The sequence below is a fragment of the Pezoporus flaviventris genome, unplaced genomic scaffold (assembly GCF_033815535.1).
Source record: "Pezoporus flaviventris isolate CSIRO_AGI_PZ_B2104156 unplaced genomic scaffold, CSIRO_AGI_Pfla_v1 ptg000036l, whole genome shotgun sequence".
In the NCBI taxonomy this organism is placed as follows: domain Eukaryota; kingdom Metazoa; phylum Chordata; class Aves; order Psittaciformes; family Psittacidae; genus Pezoporus; species Pezoporus flaviventris.
In genome coordinates this window covers 14,855,326-14,879,326 of record NW_026892584.1, presented here as the reverse complement: position 1 = coordinate 14,879,326, position 24,001 = coordinate 14,855,326, and the positions used below count along the sequence as shown (strand labels likewise).

At 41.6% G+C, this 24,001-nt stretch overlaps 1 protein-coding gene across 2 annotated transcripts; it reads right to left on the bottom strand.

Annotated features, from left to right (window-relative positions):
- Positions 1–6,544: 6,544 nt before the first annotated feature.
- Positions 6,545–23,414, bottom strand: LOC133274283 (serine/arginine-rich splicing factor 5-like). 2 transcript variants are annotated; one of them, XM_061463282.1, is made up of 8 exons: positions 23,260–23,414; positions 20,888–21,026; positions 17,284–17,354; positions 16,408–16,494; positions 14,086–14,158; positions 10,327–10,400; positions 9,259–9,369; positions 6,545–8,080 (listed from the first exon to the last, which is right to left on the bottom strand). In XM_061463282.1, exons 2-8 carry the CDS (start codon positions 21,011–21,013, stop codon positions 7,789–7,791), a joined length of 834 nt encoding a protein of 277 aa, XP_061319266.1. In that variant the 5' UTR covers positions 21,014–21,026; positions 23,260–23,414; the 3' UTR covers positions 6,545–7,788. The 2 variants fall into 2 exon arrangements, 1 of the variants encoding a protein (XP_061319266.1); XR_009745094.1 differs by lacking the exons at positions 6,545–8,080; positions 9,259–9,369 and adding an exon at positions 11,163–11,406.
- Between the last annotated feature and the right edge of the window lie 587 nt (positions 23,415–24,001).

Below are 24,001 nucleotides of genomic sequence, written 5' to 3'. Positions count from 1 at the left end.
AGGTGTGCTCTGAGCGATTCGGGATCTCAAGTTACTGAGTATCATCCGTTCTGGCTTGGAAATACTGCACAGTCTGATCATTTTGGTGCCTGAGGATAAGAGGTACAAGCTACTGGACTAAAAGAAGTTCAGGAGAGGAGGTACAATGAGCAGAAAATGTGGATTTTAGACCATACAAGTGCCGTAACTGGGAAAAGGTAAAGCAAACTGAAACAAAATGGAGGGCAGGTGTGGGCAGAAAGCTTGCAGCCAGCATTTTGGCAAACCTGAAAGAGCAATCTGTATGATCAGTAGTGGTTCTTGCACAGTGCTAGAAATGGGCTGTGACAATTTGAAAGAAAGGAACGCAGAAGCTTTTTAAACAAGAAGAAAACTTGTATTTTTGAGCACAAGACTTTTCAGTTAGGCATTTACAGGAACTGGCAGCAATGCAGAAAACATGGTAATGGCCATGTGTCTAAGAAACTTTAGAGCTGCTTGCTTATACTTTTTGTTAAACAGCCAGTGTGTTCTGAAAGTTTACTGGGAAAAAGAGAAGGAACAAAGCCAAGTGCAGTCAAAACCAGCACTTCAGGCTGAAGCATTAGATGTGCTCAACTCCAGCTACAGTAAATTCTGCCTTTGGCCAGAGGCGTGGGAGGGCAAGGCTGCCTAGAGAAGCCAGATACCTATTCTCTGGTGGTCAGCACCAGCAGAAGGGCAGACTGCCCATGGCCTAGGCCTAGGCTGTGGCACAGCCTGCTTCACTGAGCTCTGTCTGGCCCCTGCAGTGCTCCTGGCCTAGGCCTAGGCCGTGGCACAGCCTGCTTCACTGAGCTCTGTCTGGCCCCTGCAGTGCTCCTGGCCTGGACTCCCCATATCCTGAGGCACTTAGAGATATCCCAACCAGAAGTTACAGTGAATGGGGCCTCACTGAGTTTGAGGAGTAATATTTTCAGTTGTAGATGGGAAATGCAGATATTTCACCCAGTTTCCTTTCTTTCCCTGTATATCTTTTCTTTACATCTGTTTCCAGGCATTGCAGAGCCAGCATACACTGTACCACCGCCGCCCTACCCATCAACTAAAATCTGGCCAAAATTTATCAGCAGTTTGGGGTACCTCTGCTTTCAAGGCTCTACAGCGGGAGCATTTCACTTTTTAAGTGAATGTTCTTTAGCTTTACTAATGGGTGCTCACTCATGTTAAAAGAGTGTCCTGCTACATCTTACCTCTATGGACCACAGAGTAATACCCATGGGTCTTTGATGGCAAGGAAAAATCAGTTGCCTTAGGACACCAGAGAGCTGGTTGTTGGGTTAAACACATCCAGCGTGCATGTAGGGTCCTGATGAACCTGATGTTGGGGTCTCCTGTGATGTATCACACCTACATACACACAATTCTTGGTCAGAAATGAAACATCTACTCTAAGGCATCTTGATCTTCACCTTTCCAGATCAACCTACCACTGCAAAATGGCCACACAGCACAAGGGTTTTCTAGAGCAGAAAAGGAGAGAGCAGGGGCAGAAGACATTCATCCCTGGTTACAGGAAAAAGCCATCACACAACACAAAAGTATCATTACCAGTGAAACTCTGTCTTTTATTTTAAGTCCTTCCTTAATCTTGAAGAGCAGGTTTTACCATGCACTCTTCTTTCCCTCATCACACCCTCATGGTCCTAGGCCCAGCAAATCAATAGCACTGATTGTCCTTTGAACATCTTGAGATTACCCAGGCATACAGAATTGCCTTTAGCTAGTATTTCACTACATCTTGTAATTTGGCCTTGTTTCTAACCCAGGCTCTCAGCCTGTTAACCCTTGCACTTTCCTCTTGGTTCTGGCTCTATCCAAAGCCTGAATGGCTCCCTTATGTGAAGTCAGCGTTTCTTCTGTCCCCCCTTTAAGAGGGCAGGCATGGAGCACTCCGCTTGTGCCGCTCCCCCGGCTTTAGCCCTCCTTCAGGCGTAACTGTCAGCTAATCAACGTTTTTGTCCCGGTAAATCACCCTCAGGGGAGAGGGCTAACGACTGCCTTGTAGGTTTGCAAAGAGAGGGGGTGGAGGGTTACCCGACTGCAGGGCTGGTAACATGGGAAACGTGCCCTCAGGTACTGTACGCACAGATCACTGCGTCTTCTAGCGAGAAATGGCTAAGGAGGGGGAATGAAGGAAACAGACTGGAAATTACACGCTTCCAAAACTGTACAGCACTCGGCTCTAAGATCGGGATGCAGCAGGAGGAACGGGCGGAGGGAAGAGCTTCCTGCCTCAGAACTCATCGTCCTGGACCCTCTGCTAGAGCAATGGCAGGGCGCCGCGGGTACAGATTCCTGAGGCATTGTTTCCTCTTCGGAAGCGCGCCGCAGCCTCGCCTGTTTTAGAAGAGACAGTTCTCTCCTGAGCGGGAGCAAACCCGGGCTCGGCACGTTTCGTGGCTGCACAAGCTGCGGCTGCAAGCACAGCCGGTAGACGGCGCGGGCCTGACCGGGGGGGACCCTGCGGACACATCCTGCCGCACTTAGGTCCGCGTTCTGCAGCAGCAGCAAACAACCCCCCACTCACCTTCCTTGTCTCATCTGTAAATCAGAGCCGTGATGTGGCCAGGTAGAATAAAGTTGATCTTCACAAACTGCTGGGATACCTGTGGATGAAGAGCTCTGTTTTAAATGGATAAAAATGTCATTAATAACAAGTGCCATGCTGGGCAGGAGGAGACTCGTGGTGTTCTGTTTGGAGACTAACTGCTTGGAGAACAGAATGGAGGGATAAAGTCAGGAAAACCAGCATACCAGTGTTTCTGAGGGAGGCAAACGGAAGGATCATAGGGGAGTTGTACCCCAGGTCCTAATTCCAGCTTCTCCCTCCCAGGGAGCACTGGAAAAAGCAGTATTGTAAGGGACCCAGAGTACCCACTTTTGTGATGTAATTGGATTGGCTTCTGGAGGACGGGATGAGCACAAAACAAGGGGCAGGCACAGGGATAGCAGCCTGTCTTGCCAGCAGTGAGCTGCTCTAGAGCAGCTCTATCATCCATATTGCCCAACTGCACCTCTAAGGTACAAGTGGAACCTTTGAATCTAATATAAATTTGACATTTGTGTTATCTTATGCCACCTCCATTTGCTGAGGAGAAACTTGTGAAAACTGTTTTTCAAGGATCAAGTTAGCAGAATAAAGGTGGGAGTAATGACAGATTTACTTGTAGATGTATCATTACTTCAGAGCTTTGTTTCTTTCAGCTTTGCGGGGCTGGAAGCAGCAGCTTTCTGCCATTTGGAAAGGATGATTCCTAGCTTTCTCATGGGAAGTGTCAGATGTTGGCACGTGCTGCCTGTAAAAGATGTGACTTTAATACATTAAAGAAGTCTATTTATGGTTATTTTAAAGAGGCGCTTGCATTCCTGTGCTCTGTAAAGTTGGAACTAAAGCACCTGATACAGATAATTTGTTCCACTGCAATCTAAAAGTGTTCTATTACTAAAATAATCTGGTTTCTGAAATACATTAGTAGTTGTCCAGCTTTTGGCTGGGACAGAATTAATTTTCTTCCTACTAGCTGGTACAGAGCTGTATTTTGGGTTTAGTATGACAATAATGTTGATGATAACACCGATGGTTTCAGGAGTTTTTAGGTAATGTTTATACAGTCCTTAGTCTTTCAGCTTCGCATGACCTACCAGAAGGCTGGAGTTGCACGAGAAGCTGTGAAAGGACACAGCCATGTCAGGTGACTCCAGCTGGCTACAGGGATATTCCATACTGTGATGTCATGCTCAGTGTTACAAACTGGGGAAAGCTGGCCAAGGCTGCTGCTGCTCAGCAACTTGCTGGGCATCAGTCAGTGAGTGCATCACTTGTTATGTATATGCTAATTCTTCTATCATTATTTTCTTTCTTTTCTGTGCCATTAATCTGTCTTTATTTCAACTCACAAGTTTTCTCACTTTTATTTTTCTGATCCTTTTCCCCATCCCATGGAGGGGAGCGAGCAAGTGGCTGTGTGGTGTTTTGTTGCTGGCTGGAGTTAAACCATGACAGTAGTTCAGCCAAGTTTCAGCAATAATGTGTTCCCTAAATAGTCTACCAAGCAAGTCTACATCTGCTAAGCCAGACACCTACCAGACTTGTAGATGCCATTTTCTCACAGGAACACTTTAGATTTCTTTAGACCTTTTGCTCTTCAGCAGAAAGCCAAATACTCCTAAGGAAAACAAGCAAGCACATGTGCTCCCACATTTATATATCTCAAGATAAGTGCTGGAAGAAACTTCTAGATTTCAACTGTTGTGAGCATAAAGGCTGTATTCCCTTCTGTGGTCTATCTGTACCAGTCTTGACATTGAAACTGACACCTGTCAAAACTCAAACTCCCTCTTGGGCCTTTTTTCACCCTTCACAGCTTCTATTTGCCCCAGTCCCTCTCCTTCCCTCTCAAGACTTTGCTACACTTGCTGACCATCAAGCAAGTACTTTATCCATGCTGCTGAACCGCCCTTTGAACCCCCTTGCACCAATTCACAATGCCCTAAAACTACAAATTCCGGACTGGGTTTGTTACAAGTTGAGGTCAGACATGACCAACTTTAGAGTGGCATGAGCTGTCCTTCATCAAAGCAATTAAGTGTACACAGTTGTAGCTCATTTTACTGTTTTGACCTCACCTGATGTGTAAAGTCCAATGAAAACAGTAGTTTCCATTTCTAACTCTACTGTGTGTTAACAGGGCTGTGCTGCTCTGAAGACTGTGCAAAATTGTTAGGAATTCCTGTATGACAGTCCTGAGGTTTAGGCTTGAGGTTTTTGTTTGGTTTTTTTTTTCCCCTAAAGGCAAAAAAAGTCCAACCTGCTACTGATAGTCTGTCCTCTTTAAGACAATAGGAAAAAAAAGTGTTGAGAGCAGGAAACAGGGAGCAGGGGATACCATTCTTCCACCTTCTCCCCCCAGTACGTTTTAAAGGCTTAAGTTTTTTTGACATGGAAAAAGCCATAGGGTAAAAAAAAAAAAAAAGTCATGTTCACGGTAAGTAAAAATTTGGGCTTTGAAATCCATTACTTCTCCTGGCACCAAAATTAATACACCAAAACAAACAACTCAGAGCTTAGAAACCAGGGACTCAACCTCTCCTTTAAGAAAGCTGTTTAGCTCTTAAAGGTTCCTACCCTTGCCCTTCAAGTAAACACTGAGAAAGCTGCCAAGTTCACATCTATCATAAACAAACCTTTCTGCAGAGAAAGATCAGATTAAATATTCTTAGTATTTGAATGGCTCACCTTTTCCTCGCCTAAACTCCTTTGTGTATCTTAGGGGAATAAAGAGCCACTACTTGCCACCTTGAAAAACGTAAAAATGTAAGTAAGAAGTCTGTTTCCATTGTGTGGTGTTGGTTAACACCACACCACCCTGCAATCTGCAGTCCTTAGTTACCTGTTGCTACATTTAGAAACCAGTACTGCAGTTAACTTAGATGCAACTGTGCTGGCAAAGACATTTAAACCACTACTAAACCAGCACAGGTAAGAAACGCCAAAATGGGTGTTTGTACACAAAACCACTGTCAGTTCAATCATACAATTTAAAATAAATTACCCCCCCCATACTTCTAACCAGTATTAACAGCAACACAACTCTATGGGTAGAGCGGGCTTTAGGTTCAGAAATAAACTGTATGTATTTATAGTTGCAATCACACTTACAAACTTTCTTATAACCTCAAGGTATGTGGGGGGGAAGGGAAGGCTGGTTCTTTGGTATACGTTCATCTTACTGCTAACTAAATCAACAGAAAATTATGGAAGAGAAATGACATTGTACAAGAAAGAAGAGATCTGCATCAGGTCTGCGTTTAAACAAGTTGCAAGGTAAGCATGCTGTGGTCAGATGCATTCAAGGTCTTCGATAATGCCTTTGCCAATCTCAAAGGTACTAGGTGAGGCAGTGGACATTCTGGGATTTTTTGATAATGTTACAAATATAAAAGCAAGCAACACTGATATTTAACACAGCTGAGCATACCCAGCTTTCCCAGCAGTCATGTCTAGCAAGATTCCTCTGCAAAGTGAGTTCTGTTTGTTCCTTGTGTACTTTCTGAAGTGCTGGCATATTGAGATCCATCAAGCCAAACATGAAAGAACATGATTAGCATTAACTTGCTCTAGACGGGGATGAACAGAAGTAGTTCAGGCAAGATAAGAACCTCTGGAACCGTATTTCAAAAGTGACAATTTTACCTATAGAAAGACTCCAACAACTACTGCCAGTTTGGCTGTTGGTTCTGCTGAACTGGTAGACAAGAAGGTATTGCACAGAACTGTCTGCAAGGAGTGCAGAAAGACTACAATTTGCCATCCATTCAAACAGCCACTGATGGCTATGACAATAAAATCCCATCCTGTCCTCCTATTAGGCAGCATCTGTTCTGCATCATAACTGGTTTCTAGTTTACATTCTGCTTGCTGCCACATGGCTACACCTTCAAATAAATTTTCTTCTCATCATTCTTGCAAGATTTTATGAAGTGAACAACAGCCACAGTAAAATTACTGAACAAAATAGCAGAGTAAGCCAGAAAAAGGTTTTATTTTATTAGGAATGGTACATTTAAACACACGTTAAGACTTTGGGATTAATTTACATAGTTTTCCAAAAATGTTTCCCTTCTTTAACAATACAGAAGCTAAAAAAAAAAAAAAATTATCTAATTTCAAATTATAAGAACAGTATTTGCAGTGGAAATTTCTATTAATCAGAACAACTCTGCATTCAGGAGATGTAAAGAAATTACCCTCTTTATGCTTTAACACGATTCACTTTTTCTGTCACAACTGACTACAATTTTCCTGGGATTTTTTGCTGCTGTCATTACTAAAAGAACCTTCCTTTCCATCAAGACTAATGCTGGTCATACACACATTATTCAGTATCATACTTTTGGGTATGAAAGCTATGTCACTTTTATAAACATCAAAAACATGGACATGCATATTGACATTTCTGTGCAGTTTTATGGAGTCACCTGTCAAATAAGGCCTCTACATACAATACCACATACTACTGAATTACTGGAAAATTATTATAATGGATTCCCAACAGTCCTGACATCCAGATAGTATGTCTTACTTTAATGGGAAATTCCAGCTTTCATTACTGCTTAACATTGTATTGATTCACTATCCAAATGAGCAACGTTCAACTAACCAGTGTGTATTCCTGAACATCTTTGTCAAATTAAACATATTATCAAGGTCATTTAAAAGTTGGAACTTAAAACATCCTGTTAAGCCAAGCAACGGGGAAAAAAAAAGTGAACTCTAAACTAGATTCAGCTGGTCCATTCATTCTCACACAGAAAAGTAGCCACAGAACCTTAAAGGAATAAAATCTATACTTCCTGTTCTCGGACTTAATACCAAGGACAAAAGCTAACATAGTATTTTGGAAGTCAAAGGCCTTGGAGGTGGAGGGGTGAAGTGGAGAACAAGAAAGGGAGAAAGCAGCATATTGTCTCATCCCATTACCTCAGCGTTATGTGTATGTAATATATCTATGATAGAAATGTTTACTAATAGCAGGGAAAAAAAAAAAATAAAGGCGACTTCCCACTCCAGACTTCACTGAAAGGAGAAAGCTGAGAGCCCCTCCTCACAGAGATGGCCTATTTGATGACAGGCACTTTGGCAATGTAAGAGGAGGTTACCCTTTCATCATGTTAACTCTTCCCCTCCCAGTTCTCATGTACAATTTGCCTCAAGTCTTCAAGAAACTTGAATCAAATTAAATGCATTAAGAGATCTCTAAAAGCAGGTTAACTACGGCTATGAGCAGAGCTCGACCTAGAACGAGATTTTCTCTTGGAAGCAGAGGGAGATGGGGAAGAAGCTAGCAAGCTGGAGCGGTGGCTTTTCTGGGAGTAACTCTTTTTAGGTGTACGACTGCGAGAACGAGACCGGGATCGAGATCGGGACCGGGATCGAGAGCGAGACCTGGACCTGGACCTTGATCTTGACCTGGACCTGGACCGGCTGTCCGATCTAGAAGATCCTGTAGACCTGGACCTGCTGCGAGATCTTGAGTAACTCCTTGATCGTGATCTGCTTCTGGAGAAACACAATTGAAAGCTGTAGTCTCACCTCCTACTAAATTTAAAATACTCTGTGTTTAAATTCCAAACTACTTTGCATGCACAGCACATCCATCTGAACATCTGAATGCACTAGGCAATGTTCACTTACTTCAATGTGCTGCTAGATTTCTGTTATGCTTCATCACAACTTCTTAGACCAAGGCTAGCCTTAACATTCTCTGCTATCAGGAGCTGCTAGCCTTGACATTCTCTGCTAGCTTGGCAAAGTATGAACTGCCTAATAAAAGATGCCTTCCACCACCCCTAGGGGAGGAACTTCCAGCCATTTATCAAGAAAAGCCCAAAAAAGAAAATTCAAATCTATGGTATTTGTTCTCTCTAGAAACACCCATGTAAATTAGTAAGGGTTTCTTTCAAGATGCTACGAGAAGTCTCTAAAGCATAAAACACCAGCACACTTTAAGGCCTGGGAGTTTAACACCTCTTCTAGCTATGTGTCCCTTTTTCCATCAGAAGAAATGGATTTATTTTTTAATTAAAACAATGAAAGAGCTGCAGCTAACATGGATTTTTAATGACTAAATGGCAGAAGTACTTTGGGAATAATGCAAGCAAGCTCACCACTTTTACTCTCATGAGAAAGCTGGCTTTCACAATTTGAGAGATGTTTCACAGGACTGTGAAGCAGGTTCCATTAAATTAAAAGGCTTTTGAATACCTTTTTTTTTTTCTTCATTTAAATACCAAGTTTTATCTAAAAATCTTGCCCAAGGAAGCTGTGAATGCTCCATCCCTGCCAGTGTTCAAGGCCAGGCTGGACAGTCTTGGGTGACATGGTTTAGTGTGAGGTGTCCCTGTCCATGGTGGGAGGGCTGGAACTAGATGATCTTAAGGTCCTTTCCAACCCTAACCATTCTATGACTTCATGATTCTAAAAAAAAAAACCCCAAAACAAAAAAACAAAACAATAACAAAACAAACCCCACAAACAAAAACAAAACTCTCCTTACTCTGTTCTCTTTAGCCTGTTTTCAGCAGATTTGTTCTTATTGAAATCTGTTTACAGTACTAGGAAGTGCTCCTGCGCAGTGGTACTTAGCTTGGAGCCACAGAATTGGGTTATAAAACTTTGGCATTGGTACTTCCCAAATCCATGCCCTCAGCAGAATTTTATCAGATCAGGTGACATACCTATGCCTTCTGTGATCTTCAGTCAATTTAATCCTGCGTCCATTCAGCTCAGTGCCATCCAGTTTTTCCAGTGCACTCTTCATATCACTGTAAGATGCAAATTCCACAACCCTGTACACCATCAAGAGAAAAACAAGATGTTTCAGAGAAACTGAAAAAAGCAGAAAGAACAAGTTTGGGCTTTTTTCAATCTGTTGATTCACAGCTTGATGTTTTATCTTCTGAAAGGTAATTTTTAATGTGGTTAACAAGAAAATATGATACAGTCTTAGCCATCCATACCTTTCACATCTTCTTAAACATTACCAGAACCCTCCTCTGCAATGAGATGGGAGAAAATCCAGAAAGCTGCACATACCTGCACACCAGCTGAGGAAATAGCTTTCAATCCTCCATTAAACTGCATTCTAAAGCTGTCCAAGAATCAAAATATACTTGCAGGCTCTCCTGCCCTCTTCAGGTTTTTAACAGTGAATAGAAAAATCCATTTGTCTTTTTGTTTTCTCAAAAAACCCCCCAAAACCCAAACAAAAACTAAGTAGCATTTGCTTGCAGTAGCTCTAGAGCACTGTTCTTCTAGCACAGACACTAGTTGTAATTCCCTCCTCCTTGCTGCTTTGTCATGCAGGACCTTTAGTCTGCAGAACTAAGAACGGAGAGCAGGGAGCTAGCTATTCCCTATAGAGACTGGTTACACTAATTTCCCATGACTTTGCTGAAACAGTGCAAAGTGGCCACAGACAGGAAGTACTTTAGCCTCAGGAGTTAGATCATAAATGATTATACATAAATAACCCTAAGTTAAAGACAGCAGAACTCAGCTGCTGAAACTGTATTCTTCTCCTTTCCCTTTCTGCTTTGACACAGTGTTCACAGTAGAGAGTAGAGACTGAGTTGCATACCACTTCTGAACTCCTGTTTACTGACTGTGCTTTATTTCTGAATTGGAGAAATTTCAGCATCTAAGCCACACCACAGATTTAAGTTTTGTTTGTTTTATATTACAAGGATAATCTTGCCTTTAACAGTTTTGGTTATCATACACATTTAGACACAAAATGAACTTACCCTTCATTCCTGTTGTTTCTGTGAGCATCCACATAGGTCACCTCCCCTGCCTTTCTCATGACATCTTTCAAGTCCTGCAGCAAAAGTTAACTTTTTAGCCATAAACAGGACACAAATGAGTCAGCTAGCAGCAAGTAATACCTCCCTAAAACTTTCCCTTCTAAAACAGGTTAATGTTTATATTATATATATAAATACACACATAATTTAAAAGTTTTTGAAGCAGCATTTTGTAGTAAAATGCAATAAAATAATACAAAACTAGACATTTTGTAATAGCAGCTGCATAAAAGGACCCCTTATTTTTACAACTACAGTGACTAAAACATTGCTTTTAAAATTGTTCTACATCCCAAAACCAGCTGTTCTGAAAACATAATGCAAAACTTAAAATACCAACATATGCATTGAAAACGGAACTATTACAGATGGAAAAATGAGTATTAAATGAAGATTTTCGTGACTAACGCCCCAGTTAAAGGACAATCCAGCATATGTAGACAAGTTCATTCTATACGGTCACCTCCCCCAACGTCACAGCAGAATTCAAAGCAAAAAGTTGTAGTTACTTACTATATAATTAATAATTTTCCAAAGGAGATTTTTCTTATATTTCACTTGAATATCGGTCACACTACAGTGCTATGTCAATAGACACCCTTGTATTTAAATTAATAGAGGCTAAACACACAGACACTGTAAAATTACTTGCTCAGCAATAGGATAAAGTACAAACAAATAATGTAAAAGGTCACTAAAAAGCTAAACATTTGTATAAATTAAAGCAGTACTTTTACCAAACAATATCTGGTATTTTATAATCCCAGACTACTCACCGCAACACACCACAAGTGGCAGATGATATAAGAAGGTACCTTAAGCAAAGAGCTGCTTGTCCAATACCTAGCTGGCCAAGAGGAACTCTCTTACATGAGAAAGGCAGAGTGATGGCTCATAGCAATACGCTTCACGGAGGTACCAGAGGCCCTGAAAGCACTGGACATAGTCTCCAGAAGTGGCTAAAGAACCCGAGGATGATCTGTGCTAGCCAATCGAGATCAAACCCAGGCAAACCAAGATCTAGATCGCCAAAAAACAGGAGTGTCATAGGAACCAAAAGGAAAATTCAGAACAGGCCAAACCCTAGAATTTCAGCCACTAGAAAACCCCCAAATCTTTGGTTCTTTTTCCTCCACACCAGAAAACCGAGGGTTAACCATTTCAAGGTTGTTAGAAGAGGTTCAAAATGCACTTGGTTAGAAATCTGCTTAAGGAAGAAAAGACTACAAAACAAAAAGCCAAGAAAAACTTTAGAACATTTGCTACAGAATATAAGAAGACTTAGTTTTATCTACTCTTTCAAATGAAAATTTGATAAGATTTATTTTAAAAACTGATATACACGAACTAGTAGATACTTTGTTTCACATGTGCTTAACAAAAAGAAACCTTAACAGTAAACGGAAAATAGGCCCTACAGCACCATTAGAAGTATTACTTCAACCTTGCTGTATTTGTTTAGAGACGAAGAACAAAATATCGGCTCTGCTCAAGTCAGTAAGAGCTTTACTGGACCAGGACTGGTAAATCAAAAGGAAGTTAGAAAATGTTAATCTACATAATTCTTTTCTAATTCAATAAACAGGCTTTAAAACTGACTTGTCAGACTATACACTGAATCCTAAGGATCATCGTCATGAAATAGCACTTGTACTAATAATGTCAACATGATTAAGACATCAACATTACTGCTCAAAAAAGAGTAAGTCTGCATGTGCTTGAAAAGCTCATACTATTTGCTATTATTAGAGGAATGTTTGAAAGTTACCTGGTTTTACTTAACCAGTGGAACAGTCAACTTTTATCCTAAGTTTACTGTTGTGGTTCACCTTAAACAGCACAGAATGTGCTGCTGTCCTTAGCAGCAAAGGAAAATGAGGTGTAAGACAACCATAAGTAGAAAAAACACGTATTAAAAATTACATCTTGATGTAACACAGGTCTGCTTTTCCCAACTGCTTGAAAACTCACAAATATTGAAGAACTAATGAGGGTGGTTGGAAAGCTCCAGACATGCAGAAATGTATGTTTGCTAAAGTAGAGGAGAATTCTGACAGTTTGTCTGCTAATCAGATGTAAGAGTATCTGATAACACTACAGACAGCAATCTGATGAAACTGATCTGAATATAAATTTTGTTTGTAGTTTGTTAAATATCCAAACACAATAACCTTTAAAGGAGATAGAAGTTCTCAAAGAATGGGTAGAACCAAAGATAAAATATGCATGTAGGTTTAAAAGCAAGATTCTGTATCGATTGTGCTTGCTAGAAGCTCAGGGATTAGACAGAAAGAACAATGCCACTACTGTTAATGTGTTAGCTATTTTAATCTGTTGTGTCAGTAGCATAGTTACAAGAAGTACTATAGTCAGTATCAAAGCAGTGCAGCTTCAAAACTAAGTGCAATTTGCATATGGATGTTAGCTTCAAATGATTTCTATTTAGGCAGGTATCAAGAAGTCAAGTCTCTTATGCTAACTGATCATATATTTAAGAGTCATTAAAACATTTCATTAGGATCCTAAAGATTCATCAGTATGAAATCTGAATTGGGTGGGCTTCGGTCTAAAATAGTAAGTACACATAAAGCCATTATAAATATTCACAAGAAAGTTACAGAAATGTTAATTTTCCCCCACCCCAAGTTATGAATTTAACACGAAACAGCATTATAGGATTTGTTCTCCTTACCACTCCATTCTGGCTTACTTTCTGGTCCCTACTGTTGTTTCCAAGTCCTGTGTTTTATAACAATCTCTTCATATACATCACTGTATAGCACACCCAGAAGTTACACAGATTAAATCCACTTGCTCACCACACCAAAAGTGCTCATCACACCAAAACTCACAAGTTATTTCTTTTTTCTCCAGTTATTCAATAATTAACCCAACTGTACAATTATGAACCTTCTGAACCTGTCATGCAGAAGATAAACAAACCTAGTTCAACCGTTTATCTGCATGGACTGTACCCAAGCTCTTACGAAACACATCAGTGGAGCTCCAGGCAAGCCAAACAGCCTCCTCATGTGGATGTAGCGGCAAGACCAAGGCTTTGAACATTTAACATGTTCTACTGCATCTTCCAGTAACCTAATTGAACTCTCTTTAGTCAAAGAATATAAAGGTTAATGAATGAGACTAATATCCACTATTCATTCACCTTCTGTCAATAGCATCTGTTGCTGTGCCTTTAAAAAGTAAGCTTTCTATAGACTGTATACTACTACTCATAACACAACTAAAGGAACTGATTATTACCAGACTCTTAATCATGCATCGTGTCACCAAAATATTTTGCAAAGCATAAGACGGTAAGTTTCACTCAAAAACAAAGGCACACACTTCTAGGTATAATAGTACAAAAGGGTGACATAGTTTGAATGGATGCTATGCTTCAATAGTTTAGAAACAATCTAGAGTCTTGGAAAGTTTTTATCAGCTGGTAAACACAAGTAAGCAAGAATTGGTTCCCAAGTACAAAATATAATTACAGAGCTACCTGCATGGCTGTGAAACAAAAGGCTTCTTTAAGTGTTTAAATGATAATTTTTAGCAATCACTGGAGCTTTTTTGCACATTTTAAAATTCAGGTTAAATATTTATGATGGCTTTATTAAGAAACTGGGCTGAGAAGAGTCTATTTACAGGATAGGAAAATAAGGTGTAAAAAAAGAAGATAAGATGTTAACTCACCTGCCAGCTGATACGGGATGAAAGGTTTTCAACTATGATCCTGTGTTCAGTACGAACAGGAGGTCCATACCGGCTGCAAGAGTTCAGAGGGAAACAAAAAAGGAAAAAGTCTCCAGTGTAACAAATTCAGAATTTAGGAAGTCTGAGGTCTTCTATAGTTTGTTAAGAGATTTAATTATTTTCCTTGTTGCTGGACTGCAGACCTGATTCTACCTAGTAAAGAATGTAATTACAGTCCACTACAAGAAGAGAGATGCTCCGAAGTGATTGAAAAGGATTTTAATGAAGAACTTATACCAACGTAGTCAATATAGCTGCCATTTTTTCTAGATGCGCTAAAGTAAGTGCCTAGTAGAATGTAAACAATGTAGAGAGAATTAGCCTAATTTCACCCATTTTTTAAATTTTTTTTTTTTTTTTAGTTGGTAGGATTAATTCTGCTTCACATCAGGGAGATGGGAGGCACAATTTAAACGCATCTTAGTTCATGCTTCTAAATTCTTGTTAATATCTATAAATGCTACCATGACCTCTATCAGGTATTTCTGTGGATAGAAATACTGTTATTTTAGTAAAATGAGAGCTGGTTGCCCTGAAACAACAGTAGCAGTTTTTAGTTCCTGAATTAAAGCCCATGTTTTTCACTTAACCAAAAATTAAAGACACTCTCAAAAATAAAAATGTGTCTTGAAAACTTTCATACAGAACAGTAAGGCACCTGGAAAAAATACTGCCCTTGCAAGTCAGTTCTGTTCCCAATCCTGATCATTCTGAATCCAAAGGAACCTGAGAACTATGGGAAAACGTATGCCAGCCTTTTGATAAGTTATGCGGGATTCTAACAATGGCACTACTTTGTATTACTACCAAAAAATTCAAGAATCAAGAACACTGACCTGAGAGAAAATTATTCTCGCCTTCTCCTCCCATACAAACATAATCCTGAATTGTGCGTATTGATTTGTACACTGAAGCACAGGCAATTTCACTTCAGGGCATACCTCAAAGTGTCCCCATTTTTTTCAGAACATCCAGATCTTCCAGGCATTTAAACAGAGGTCCCAGAGTCCCAAAACTGGCAGGCTGAGTCTCATTTTTTCCATTATTGCAAACCGCAGTCTTCCTGTCTGGCATCGGCAGTCTGACGTCATGAACATGACTACAACGTCAGATGCCCAGAACCTCCAATCACACTTCCTACTTTAAAAGTCCACTTTTAGCCTGGACCTCGGACCAATTATACCGCATCAAGGTTACTGCCACCAAAGAAAAAACAATCTAATTAGCATACTTGCATATGCAAATTAGAGGCTCCAGACACTGGTTTGTAACTGGCAGCAATTCTCACTTTGAAACAAACACAGAGGTTTATGTCAGTTAAGTCTCTGTCTTCCTTCCAAGCTCTACTCTGCATAGGCCACAGATAGAAATGTTTCTACAGAGTAAATTGTTCCATACATATTTACTTCACACAGATAGATATAAAGCACAAAGATGTACCGTGTAGTTGTTTGGTGGAATATATATGCAAATCTGCAGAACTTTCACCAGCTCTGCTGCAAGCTAGTGCAAAGTTCACCACTGGCTCAAATCACTGAATGTGAATAATTTGACAGCTATTCTATGTCCACTACAGGTATTCTAGATACGAGCTACGTCCTGATTTTCAGATTCTGTTGTTGGGCAGAGACTTTCCTTCCACAAGGCACCTGCTTGGTCAGAAAAGTTAGTCATCTGGTATTCAAACACTTCTGTGCATGCTGGTATCTTGTGCCTTAGCACTGGTTTCTCAATTACAGTTCCTTTTGTATGCTGTGCTGAAGTAAGCATTTTGATAACCATAGAGGTGGAAATATGAAAGTTTGGTTAGGCAGAGAATACCCTGAACTACTGGCTCTACAATTACTCTACCTAGCCTGTAAGCTCAGTTTAATGACAAAAGCATCAAAAGAGAGGCTCTGGCATTTTTCTTGATTCCATGTTAAGGACAGCCAAACCAACTGCAGCATTACTGCTTCACATCATCTACACAACAGCAGGAAGCAAGACCATTGTATTGCCTACAACACAGAGAGGGAGCACTTTATACTGAGTTTGTGAATCTCTCTGACAGTTAAATTGCTTTAAAATCCAGATTCTACTCAGCCAGAGGACGTAAATAATAGTAGTGGACCTCCAACGTCTGAGAACATGAAACTCCTCTTGCAAAGCCATACAAGGAAACAGAGCTGGATCCCTAACTCCAACCACAGGAAGAAAACAGTATTTCAGTACAGGTCTTAAATTACTGTGTTAGTAGGTAACAGAGTCCAGACCACCTACCTAGATCCACTCTGTGACTGGTAATAACTGAACCGTTGTGGAAATCTGCCCCTCCCTCTTCGGGCTCGCGCATGCTCAATTGTAACCCTTAGGAGAGGAATAAAACAAGCAAACAAAAACTGTAACACAAACTTTAGGGATTGGACACTGACTTAAATCTTTCACAGGCACACTGTGCACAAACAAGAATTATCTTGCCCTTGCAAGCAATGATTTATAACACAGTCACTGATGTTTCTTAAAGAGCCAGAACACTGGTATTGTCTTGTCTTACTCATCTCCCTCTGATTTCCACCAAAATTGTCACAGGTCTGTAATTCAGACTGAAAATTGAATTTGCTCAACTGGAGCTGAAGGGTAATCACAGAGGGAAACCAAAAGAAGTACCAAAAGAAGTAATAACAACCTAATGACCTAAACCCATCTTCCACAATCAAAATTACCGTAACATACATTGACTATAATCCACATTGTTGCAAACTGAAGGGCAACATTTTGAATGAGAGGCTATCAACTTATCTTCCAATATCAACAGGCAGATAAACAAATTCAATTCATTTTTACTTATATTTATAGTGACAAGACCTTGAGTTAGCTTTGAAGGAGAGATAAGTGCAAGTGGAGAAAACAGTCAGCCGTACTCCAAACCATCTCTCCTCCAATCCCAAACCATCTCTCCTCCAATCCCAAACTATCTTTGCCTTATGTAAGACTATATACAGCCAAGATCCCAATGAATCTCTTTAGATGAAGTTATGGAAGGTGTATCCCACCACAGAGCCACAAGAAATGGGCGTCAGAGCACAAGCTAATGCACTGTATTTGTATGCAAAGCACTTTTGCTGTTCTAAAGGGAAATTATGGTATTGCACTTACCTTTCATCACACAGCTCTTTGCCATTAAGTTCATAAATTGCATCATCAGCATCCCTGTGGTCTTCGAATTCCTAGAAAGAATAAGGAATAAACCCGTATTTTTCCTGCATGGTATATGCAAATGCTACAAAAAAGGTTTTCTTTTTAAATTTTACATTGCTAAAGCAACTATCAGCCAGAACTTTGAACAAAGAAGCAGATTCCTAGTACATTTATCACTGAAAACCAAGATGCTCCCATTCATGACCATTTCTTCTCCCTCCACCCCACAAAGTCCTTTGCCTCCCTCAGTTGTTTCAGTATAGCTACTTGCAGGACCTATACAAAATAAATTAACTGAATGACCTGGCTTATTACAGAAATACCCAAAATACTTTTTGGGAGAGAGGTGTGTGTGGGATCACCTCAAGGCATACAGTTTAAAACAAAGCCCTACATACAAGGGAAATCAATGATCAGCCATGAACTGATCAACTGCAAAAAAAAGCAGTGCACTCCCAAAATCCTCTGAAGAGTTCTGAGGCTGATTCAATTCTTACTGAATTGACAGAGTAAATCAGAAAAGAAAAATCAAACCCCAAAACAACCAAACACACCCTTTTGATTTTTCTCTGAGCTAATTAAGCTCACTAGTCTGTACAAGAAGAGTAAGAAACATAAAACCCTCTTCAGCACTTACCACCTATGGGTCTGGATCAGTTAGAATATGCAATTCCATATACTGTTGCAATGGAATCCGTCACTTCACTTTTGGCAGCAAAGCTACTTCAGACAGCATGAGTAGCCTCTGCCCACTATCCAGCCCACTGGTTCTTGGCAAAGCTGTTTGTACAGCTCTGCAGGAAACTAGGTCAAGAAACCTATCCAAATGAAAAAACAGCACACTTTGTGCAGTAGGTGGGGGGGGAAAAGACTGTTATTTTTCTACTAGATCAGCTTCCCAGGTAGGTTTGTTATGTGGCTGAACAACAGGGGAATTCCATGTGAGGCAAGGGAAGAAAGGAAAGAAAAGGCAGTGAGAACAAGCAGCTGTTTGAACCAGAAATGTGCATGGAGAAAGAAAACTATGGAAGCACAGCATAAGAGCAACAAACAGAGAAGCAGTTCCTCAAGTTGAAGAAAGCATTTGTGTTAACTATTAACAGCCTTTCAGAAGCAATACCGGCTTAAGCAATCTTCCCCCTTCTGCACTGGAATCTGTTTCACTACCAAGTGAAACATCACACATCCCTGCATGATGATGCAAAGATTATATTGAGAAAATAAATGTAGGCCCAGCATTTAAGAGTATCAATAGCTAGCACCTACAACTCCCATTTTTTCAGCTAGTTTCTAACAAACCGAGTGTCTACAAATCTATCTTGCTTCACATACTAGTTTTATGGTCTGAAGTTTGAAAACATCCTGTGCTGAAATCTACAAAATCTGAGTAAATGTAATTAGTTTCAAAGATCAAGCAATTATTTCAATTAAGCACAATGAAACATGCTTTAAACACTACCAAAATGTTAAGATCAAAATCCCTGGTTTTTTAAGAGGTTTTATAAATACACATTTTAAATAACCAAACCCAAAGATGAACTGACAGCCCATGACAAGTGAGGTGCTGCAAAGGATAATGCTATTCAATGTATTTATAAATGATCTAGATGATGAGATTGACTGCACCCTCACCAATTTGTGGCCGACGCTACAGTGGGAGGAGAAATAGACAAAACAGAAGGAAAAAACACTACACAGAGACACCCTGATAGGCTGAAAGATTAGGCCAACAAGAACTGCAAGTTTTAACAAAACATGACGACAGTGAAGTCCTGCACCTGGAAGAGAATAATCAGGCCTGGATCTGAGTGGCTGGAGTGCAGCTCTGCTGTCAAGGACATGAAGAGACAGACCCTCCTTGTGGATAGTCAGCTCAGCACGAGTCAGCAATGTGGCTTTGCTGCAACTAAAGCATACCATATTCTGCCTGGGCTGCACCACCTAGCAGACTATGGGATGTGATTATTCCACCTTAGCAACTTTTATGCCACACCTGGAACAGTGTCCAGTTCTGGTCCCTCCAGCTCAAGAAAGATTGGAGCAAGACCAGCAGAGGGCTACCATAACTGATCGCAAGGTTTGAGGAGGAGGAAAGGTTGGTTGAGAGAGCTGTGTTTGCTCAGCTTGAAGAAAAAGCAGCCCAAAGGGGATCCAGTCAGTCTTCCAAAACCTAGAACACAGTTAGAGGTTGACAGAAGGGCTTTACGCAGCTGGATGCACAGTGACAGTATGACATGTAAAGGTCAGGAAGGTTTTGATCACATGTAAGGAATAGACTCTTCATCATGAGAACAATTAAAATTTTTAGACAGAGTTATGAGACAATTATTCAAGCTTATTAGTGAGCACTGAACAGAAAATACTTCTGCCTAGGAACTGGAAGAAGAGAGGAAGGAGAGTTGACTGACTCATGTACAGGAGTTGAACACAAGTAGCTCCTGAGTGAATCAACAGTCTTGCCCAAGAAGAAAAGAGGAATGCTCAAGAAAAAGTGATTAAGAAAGAGCAGCAATTGGAAATGACACTCTAAATAAACTCAGGCTCACGTCCAGATCAGCCTTTTATCTCTGGACTTCACGAGGCAGGTATTTACTTATTGGCAGTCAACAAGTAGCAGCTGATACTGCAAGGCAATCAGGAACCAGCACATGTAAGAGTCAAGAAGCAATACCTGCATGACACTGAAGTAGGCAAAGCCTGTTGTTTCATTCTTTCCCCACAGCTTCACCCAAGGGATTGATCATGGCAGAACAAACAGCATATAAGCTTACCATAGTAGCTTACCACTGTAAGCAGTAGCTGCACTTCCAGTTAGAACTCAGGGCTGCAGAACAACTAATTCTCTGCTCTCAGGAGCCAACAGTTAAGGAACTGGCTGAGCCTGAGTCAACTTGGAAATCTGTAAAGCTATAAAGATTCGGACAACAGTTTAGGAGCATAAAGCTCTAGAAAGCAGTGGTATGATCCAACACAGTATGAACTGTGTATATCATTTAATAGTTTGACAGACACATATGCCCTGTGAACATGGTACTGATGGTGAATACGCCTTACTTCAGCCACACAAGAGTTAAAAGCTCTGCTGGTTAAATCCAACAGCAAGCACCTATTACAGCTGTTCACCTGCTGCCATAGCCAACTACTTTGCTTTTATATCAGGTCATTACTTAGAAATAAAACCAAGCAGACTAGAACTGAGAGAGGAACATAAGTGATTCTGTATAAACTTTTCTCCAGGTCAAGACTTTGTCGAGTTTTGTAATGCTGTAACAGGACATCTATACTGTCTTCTGAAATAAATGCTAAAATTAAAATCCATGGAAGATTATGATCAGACAATGTACTTAATGTGGATAGAATATTATAAAGATTTTGAGGAAAAAAACAGCCAAAACCAGGTAAAACTGTAATCCTAATATCTGAAAAGCAGCCTGAAATGTATATTAATATTTTCCATTTCCCATGGGAAATACTATTCTCTAAAGTATCTTCCCTTCTTTGACATGAGCCTAGCAAGGCTAGTACCTGCAAGCAAGAGAAAGGAAAACAAGATATTACTTACCACAAATCCAAATCCATTTTTTAGATGGATTTCTCTTATGCGTCCATATCCTTTGAAGAACTTCTCCACATCCCGTTCGCGAGCACGTGAGCTTAAGTGTCCAACAAAGACACGGCAGCCACTCATCTTTAGGCTGATGCTAAAAAAAACCCCAGTACCGTTTATCAGATTAACAAACTTAAAATAGGTTGATTAAGATCATGTTTTACATCTCAGAAATCTCAGTTAAGTAGGATTCAATCTTACTGTTCTCCAGGTATATATATTAAATCCCCCGCTCTCTATAGCCAGAGAAGTCATAAAATCCTGTCTTACTGACTTCTAGCAGAACCTATGCAGAACTCTCAGCTTTGTCCTTTCTAGTCATATAAATTTAAGGGTTCTTGTAGCTGAAATAATGGTTTTGTTTGCTCTTAGACTAATAAGGCTTTTGTATCACAGAGCATGAAAACCCCCAATCAATAAGCTCCACAATGAACTTACTGGGCTAGCAGCAGTTAAAAAAAACCAACAAAAACTAAACTGTTACTCCAGTGATTAGTGTAACATTCTCAAACTTTTGCTTTCACTTGAAAGAACTGCTGCAATAAAAGTTATATTAGCATTCAAAAGATAAAAGGCAGCCATCAAACTATTTTGATTTGCATTAACCATAAAATAACTTAAACAAATTATGAATAACAAATGTTTTATTATTACAAAATTTCAACAATGACAAAACCAGAGGCTATTTTGGACGTTAAAATTATGAAAACTATCAATGCAGGATACATAATTTGAGATACTTTACGGAAGCTCCACTATCTACGCTGAGTATGTCACTTTTTCAGCTTATGCGATTTAGGTTTGGGTTTTTTTTTAGTTCCTGTAACTGGAAAATAGTAATAATTTGGCTCACTCACAGAGCTCATACAAACCCAAAAGAATCCAAGACCTAAGGAGCAAAAATACAACATGACCTTATATTACAATACTGGGATGTAAAGCAGACAGAGTAAACAGACAACGTGTCACGTTAGCTGTGAAAGTAGTCCAAGACAATCTGGATGCAGTATTTTGAATTAGCGTGATTTCCCTTCCATCTAATTGATTAGATTCTTTACTCGGCTTTACTGTGCCATCAGAGCTGTGCCAGAACTTTGGAAGACACAGTATTGGCCTTCTTATAGGGCAAGGGGTAAATGTGTGTCAGCACACTCCTCGAGTAGCCTAAAATGTCCCCAGATCACGTCCTGAGGTGATAGCTATTTAACTGCTTTCACGTGAGAAGTTTTGTTCTTGACTTAGAAAAGCCTATGCTGCCCTTTGTAACCATTCCTCCTTTGAGCTCACTTGCATTTTTATGCCCACATAGAAATCCAGCTCAAAGGACTAATTCAGCTCCCTCACAGAGTTGCTAGTCTTCCAACATATTGTTTCCCTGATGCACCCTGACCACACAAACACTGACAAGGCCAGCAGTGGGTATTAAGGGCAGGACAGGCCTTTGCACAGGAAGGACAGACTTACGTAACTAGGTGCTTTAAAACACGGTAAGAAGAGTCACTTTATCAACAAGCACTCATTTTGGGAACGATATAGGTTTGACAGATTATAAAATGACTGCATAACTGCTGTTCAATACTTATAGCTGTCAATTCTAGCAAAACAAGAATCGCAGAAAGAAATAAACATGGGGTGGATGGAATTGCCTGAAAAACTGTCGCAGATACAGTATAAGATGTGCAAACGATCTGTCCATGTATTATTTACTCGAACATCAGGGAGCACAATGGATGCGAGATCTCGAGATCCGTACCGATACAAGAAAGGTGCAGAGTCTCACGCGTTGTTCCTAACACAATGAAACCGCGTTTGCTCGCTGGCTCACAAGATACCACATAGGGACAGAAAAGCAAGGGCCCGCACCGAAAGACCAGCTGCTCGCTCGTCTTTTTGAATTGGGTAGGCCCGGTCGCCTACAAAGGCGGAAAAAAACCGTCCGTGTTCACCGGCACAGAAGCGTCCGCCCTCCCCGTGACGATCGCCCCTCCGGCGGACACGAAAGCTTTACACTAGCCTGCAAGCCCCGAAGGCTCCCGGCCATCCCTCCGACCTAACCGACCAGGATCAGCCCTCCCCTCCGCGGCGATGAAGCGCGCCGTCCTCCGCGGCCTAACGCCTCCGCGCCCCGGTTACCCAACGGGCAGCGGCCTAGCGGCGCTGCGCGGCGCCAGCGAGGCCTTCGAGAACAGGATCCCTCCACAAGGAAGGCCGGGCCCATCCCCGCCCCGCAGCAGGGTCCGGCTGCAAGAATCCCGCTCGCAGCCTAGCGTTCGGCCGTCCCCCGGCCCTCCCGCCACCGAGCGAGCCAAACAGGAGCGGGCATTCACCGTTGCCGAGCACTGAGTCGTGAAGGCCGTGAAGAAACCGTCCGCTCCGGGCCGAGGCCGCAATGGCTGCCGCGCTCCTCAGAGAGACCAGCCCCGCCGCGCGCCCCCTGCGGATGTGCGCAACCGCCAACGCCCGACTCCAACCCCCAGCGTGCAGCGCGGCGGTACCGCTCCCGCCCCCGCCCCGCCCGGGAGGAGGAGGGGGGAGGGGCGGAGAGGCGGCGGCCATGTCAGGGCGGTCGGCGCAGCCGGGGCCTCGTGCGGGCACCCATCTCGGGCTGCGAGGCGGGGAGCGCCGAGGGGGCACCCTGAGGTAAATCGTGCTCCTTTTCCGCTGGAGCGACGCCTGCCCGCTGCCCCGCGGCCATTGTGCTGCGTCCTGAACTGCCCGTGACTTCTGACCGAGACATGGCAAAACGTTTGGCAGCCTGTGCTGAGTTATAAGTGGAGGAGCGAAGACACTGCCAGAGCGTTCCGCCGGAGTGTTGAGCGTTAGCTCAGCAGCCACAGTTCTGCCAGCTGTAGTTCGCTGTGGCCCGCCCATAATCTGCTTCCGAGTCCCTGCCACCTTCATGTCTTTAGCACAGGACTTCGGGCCTTTGGATAAACCCGCAATACTGCTGCTATGGCTGACACCAGGGGGAAACCTTGGGTGGGGATAAAGCGGCCAGTGAACATAGAGGCCTGTATGGAGTGCTAGGCAGAAGCAGTTTTTTCCGTGCGTGTACGTGCCGCACACTAC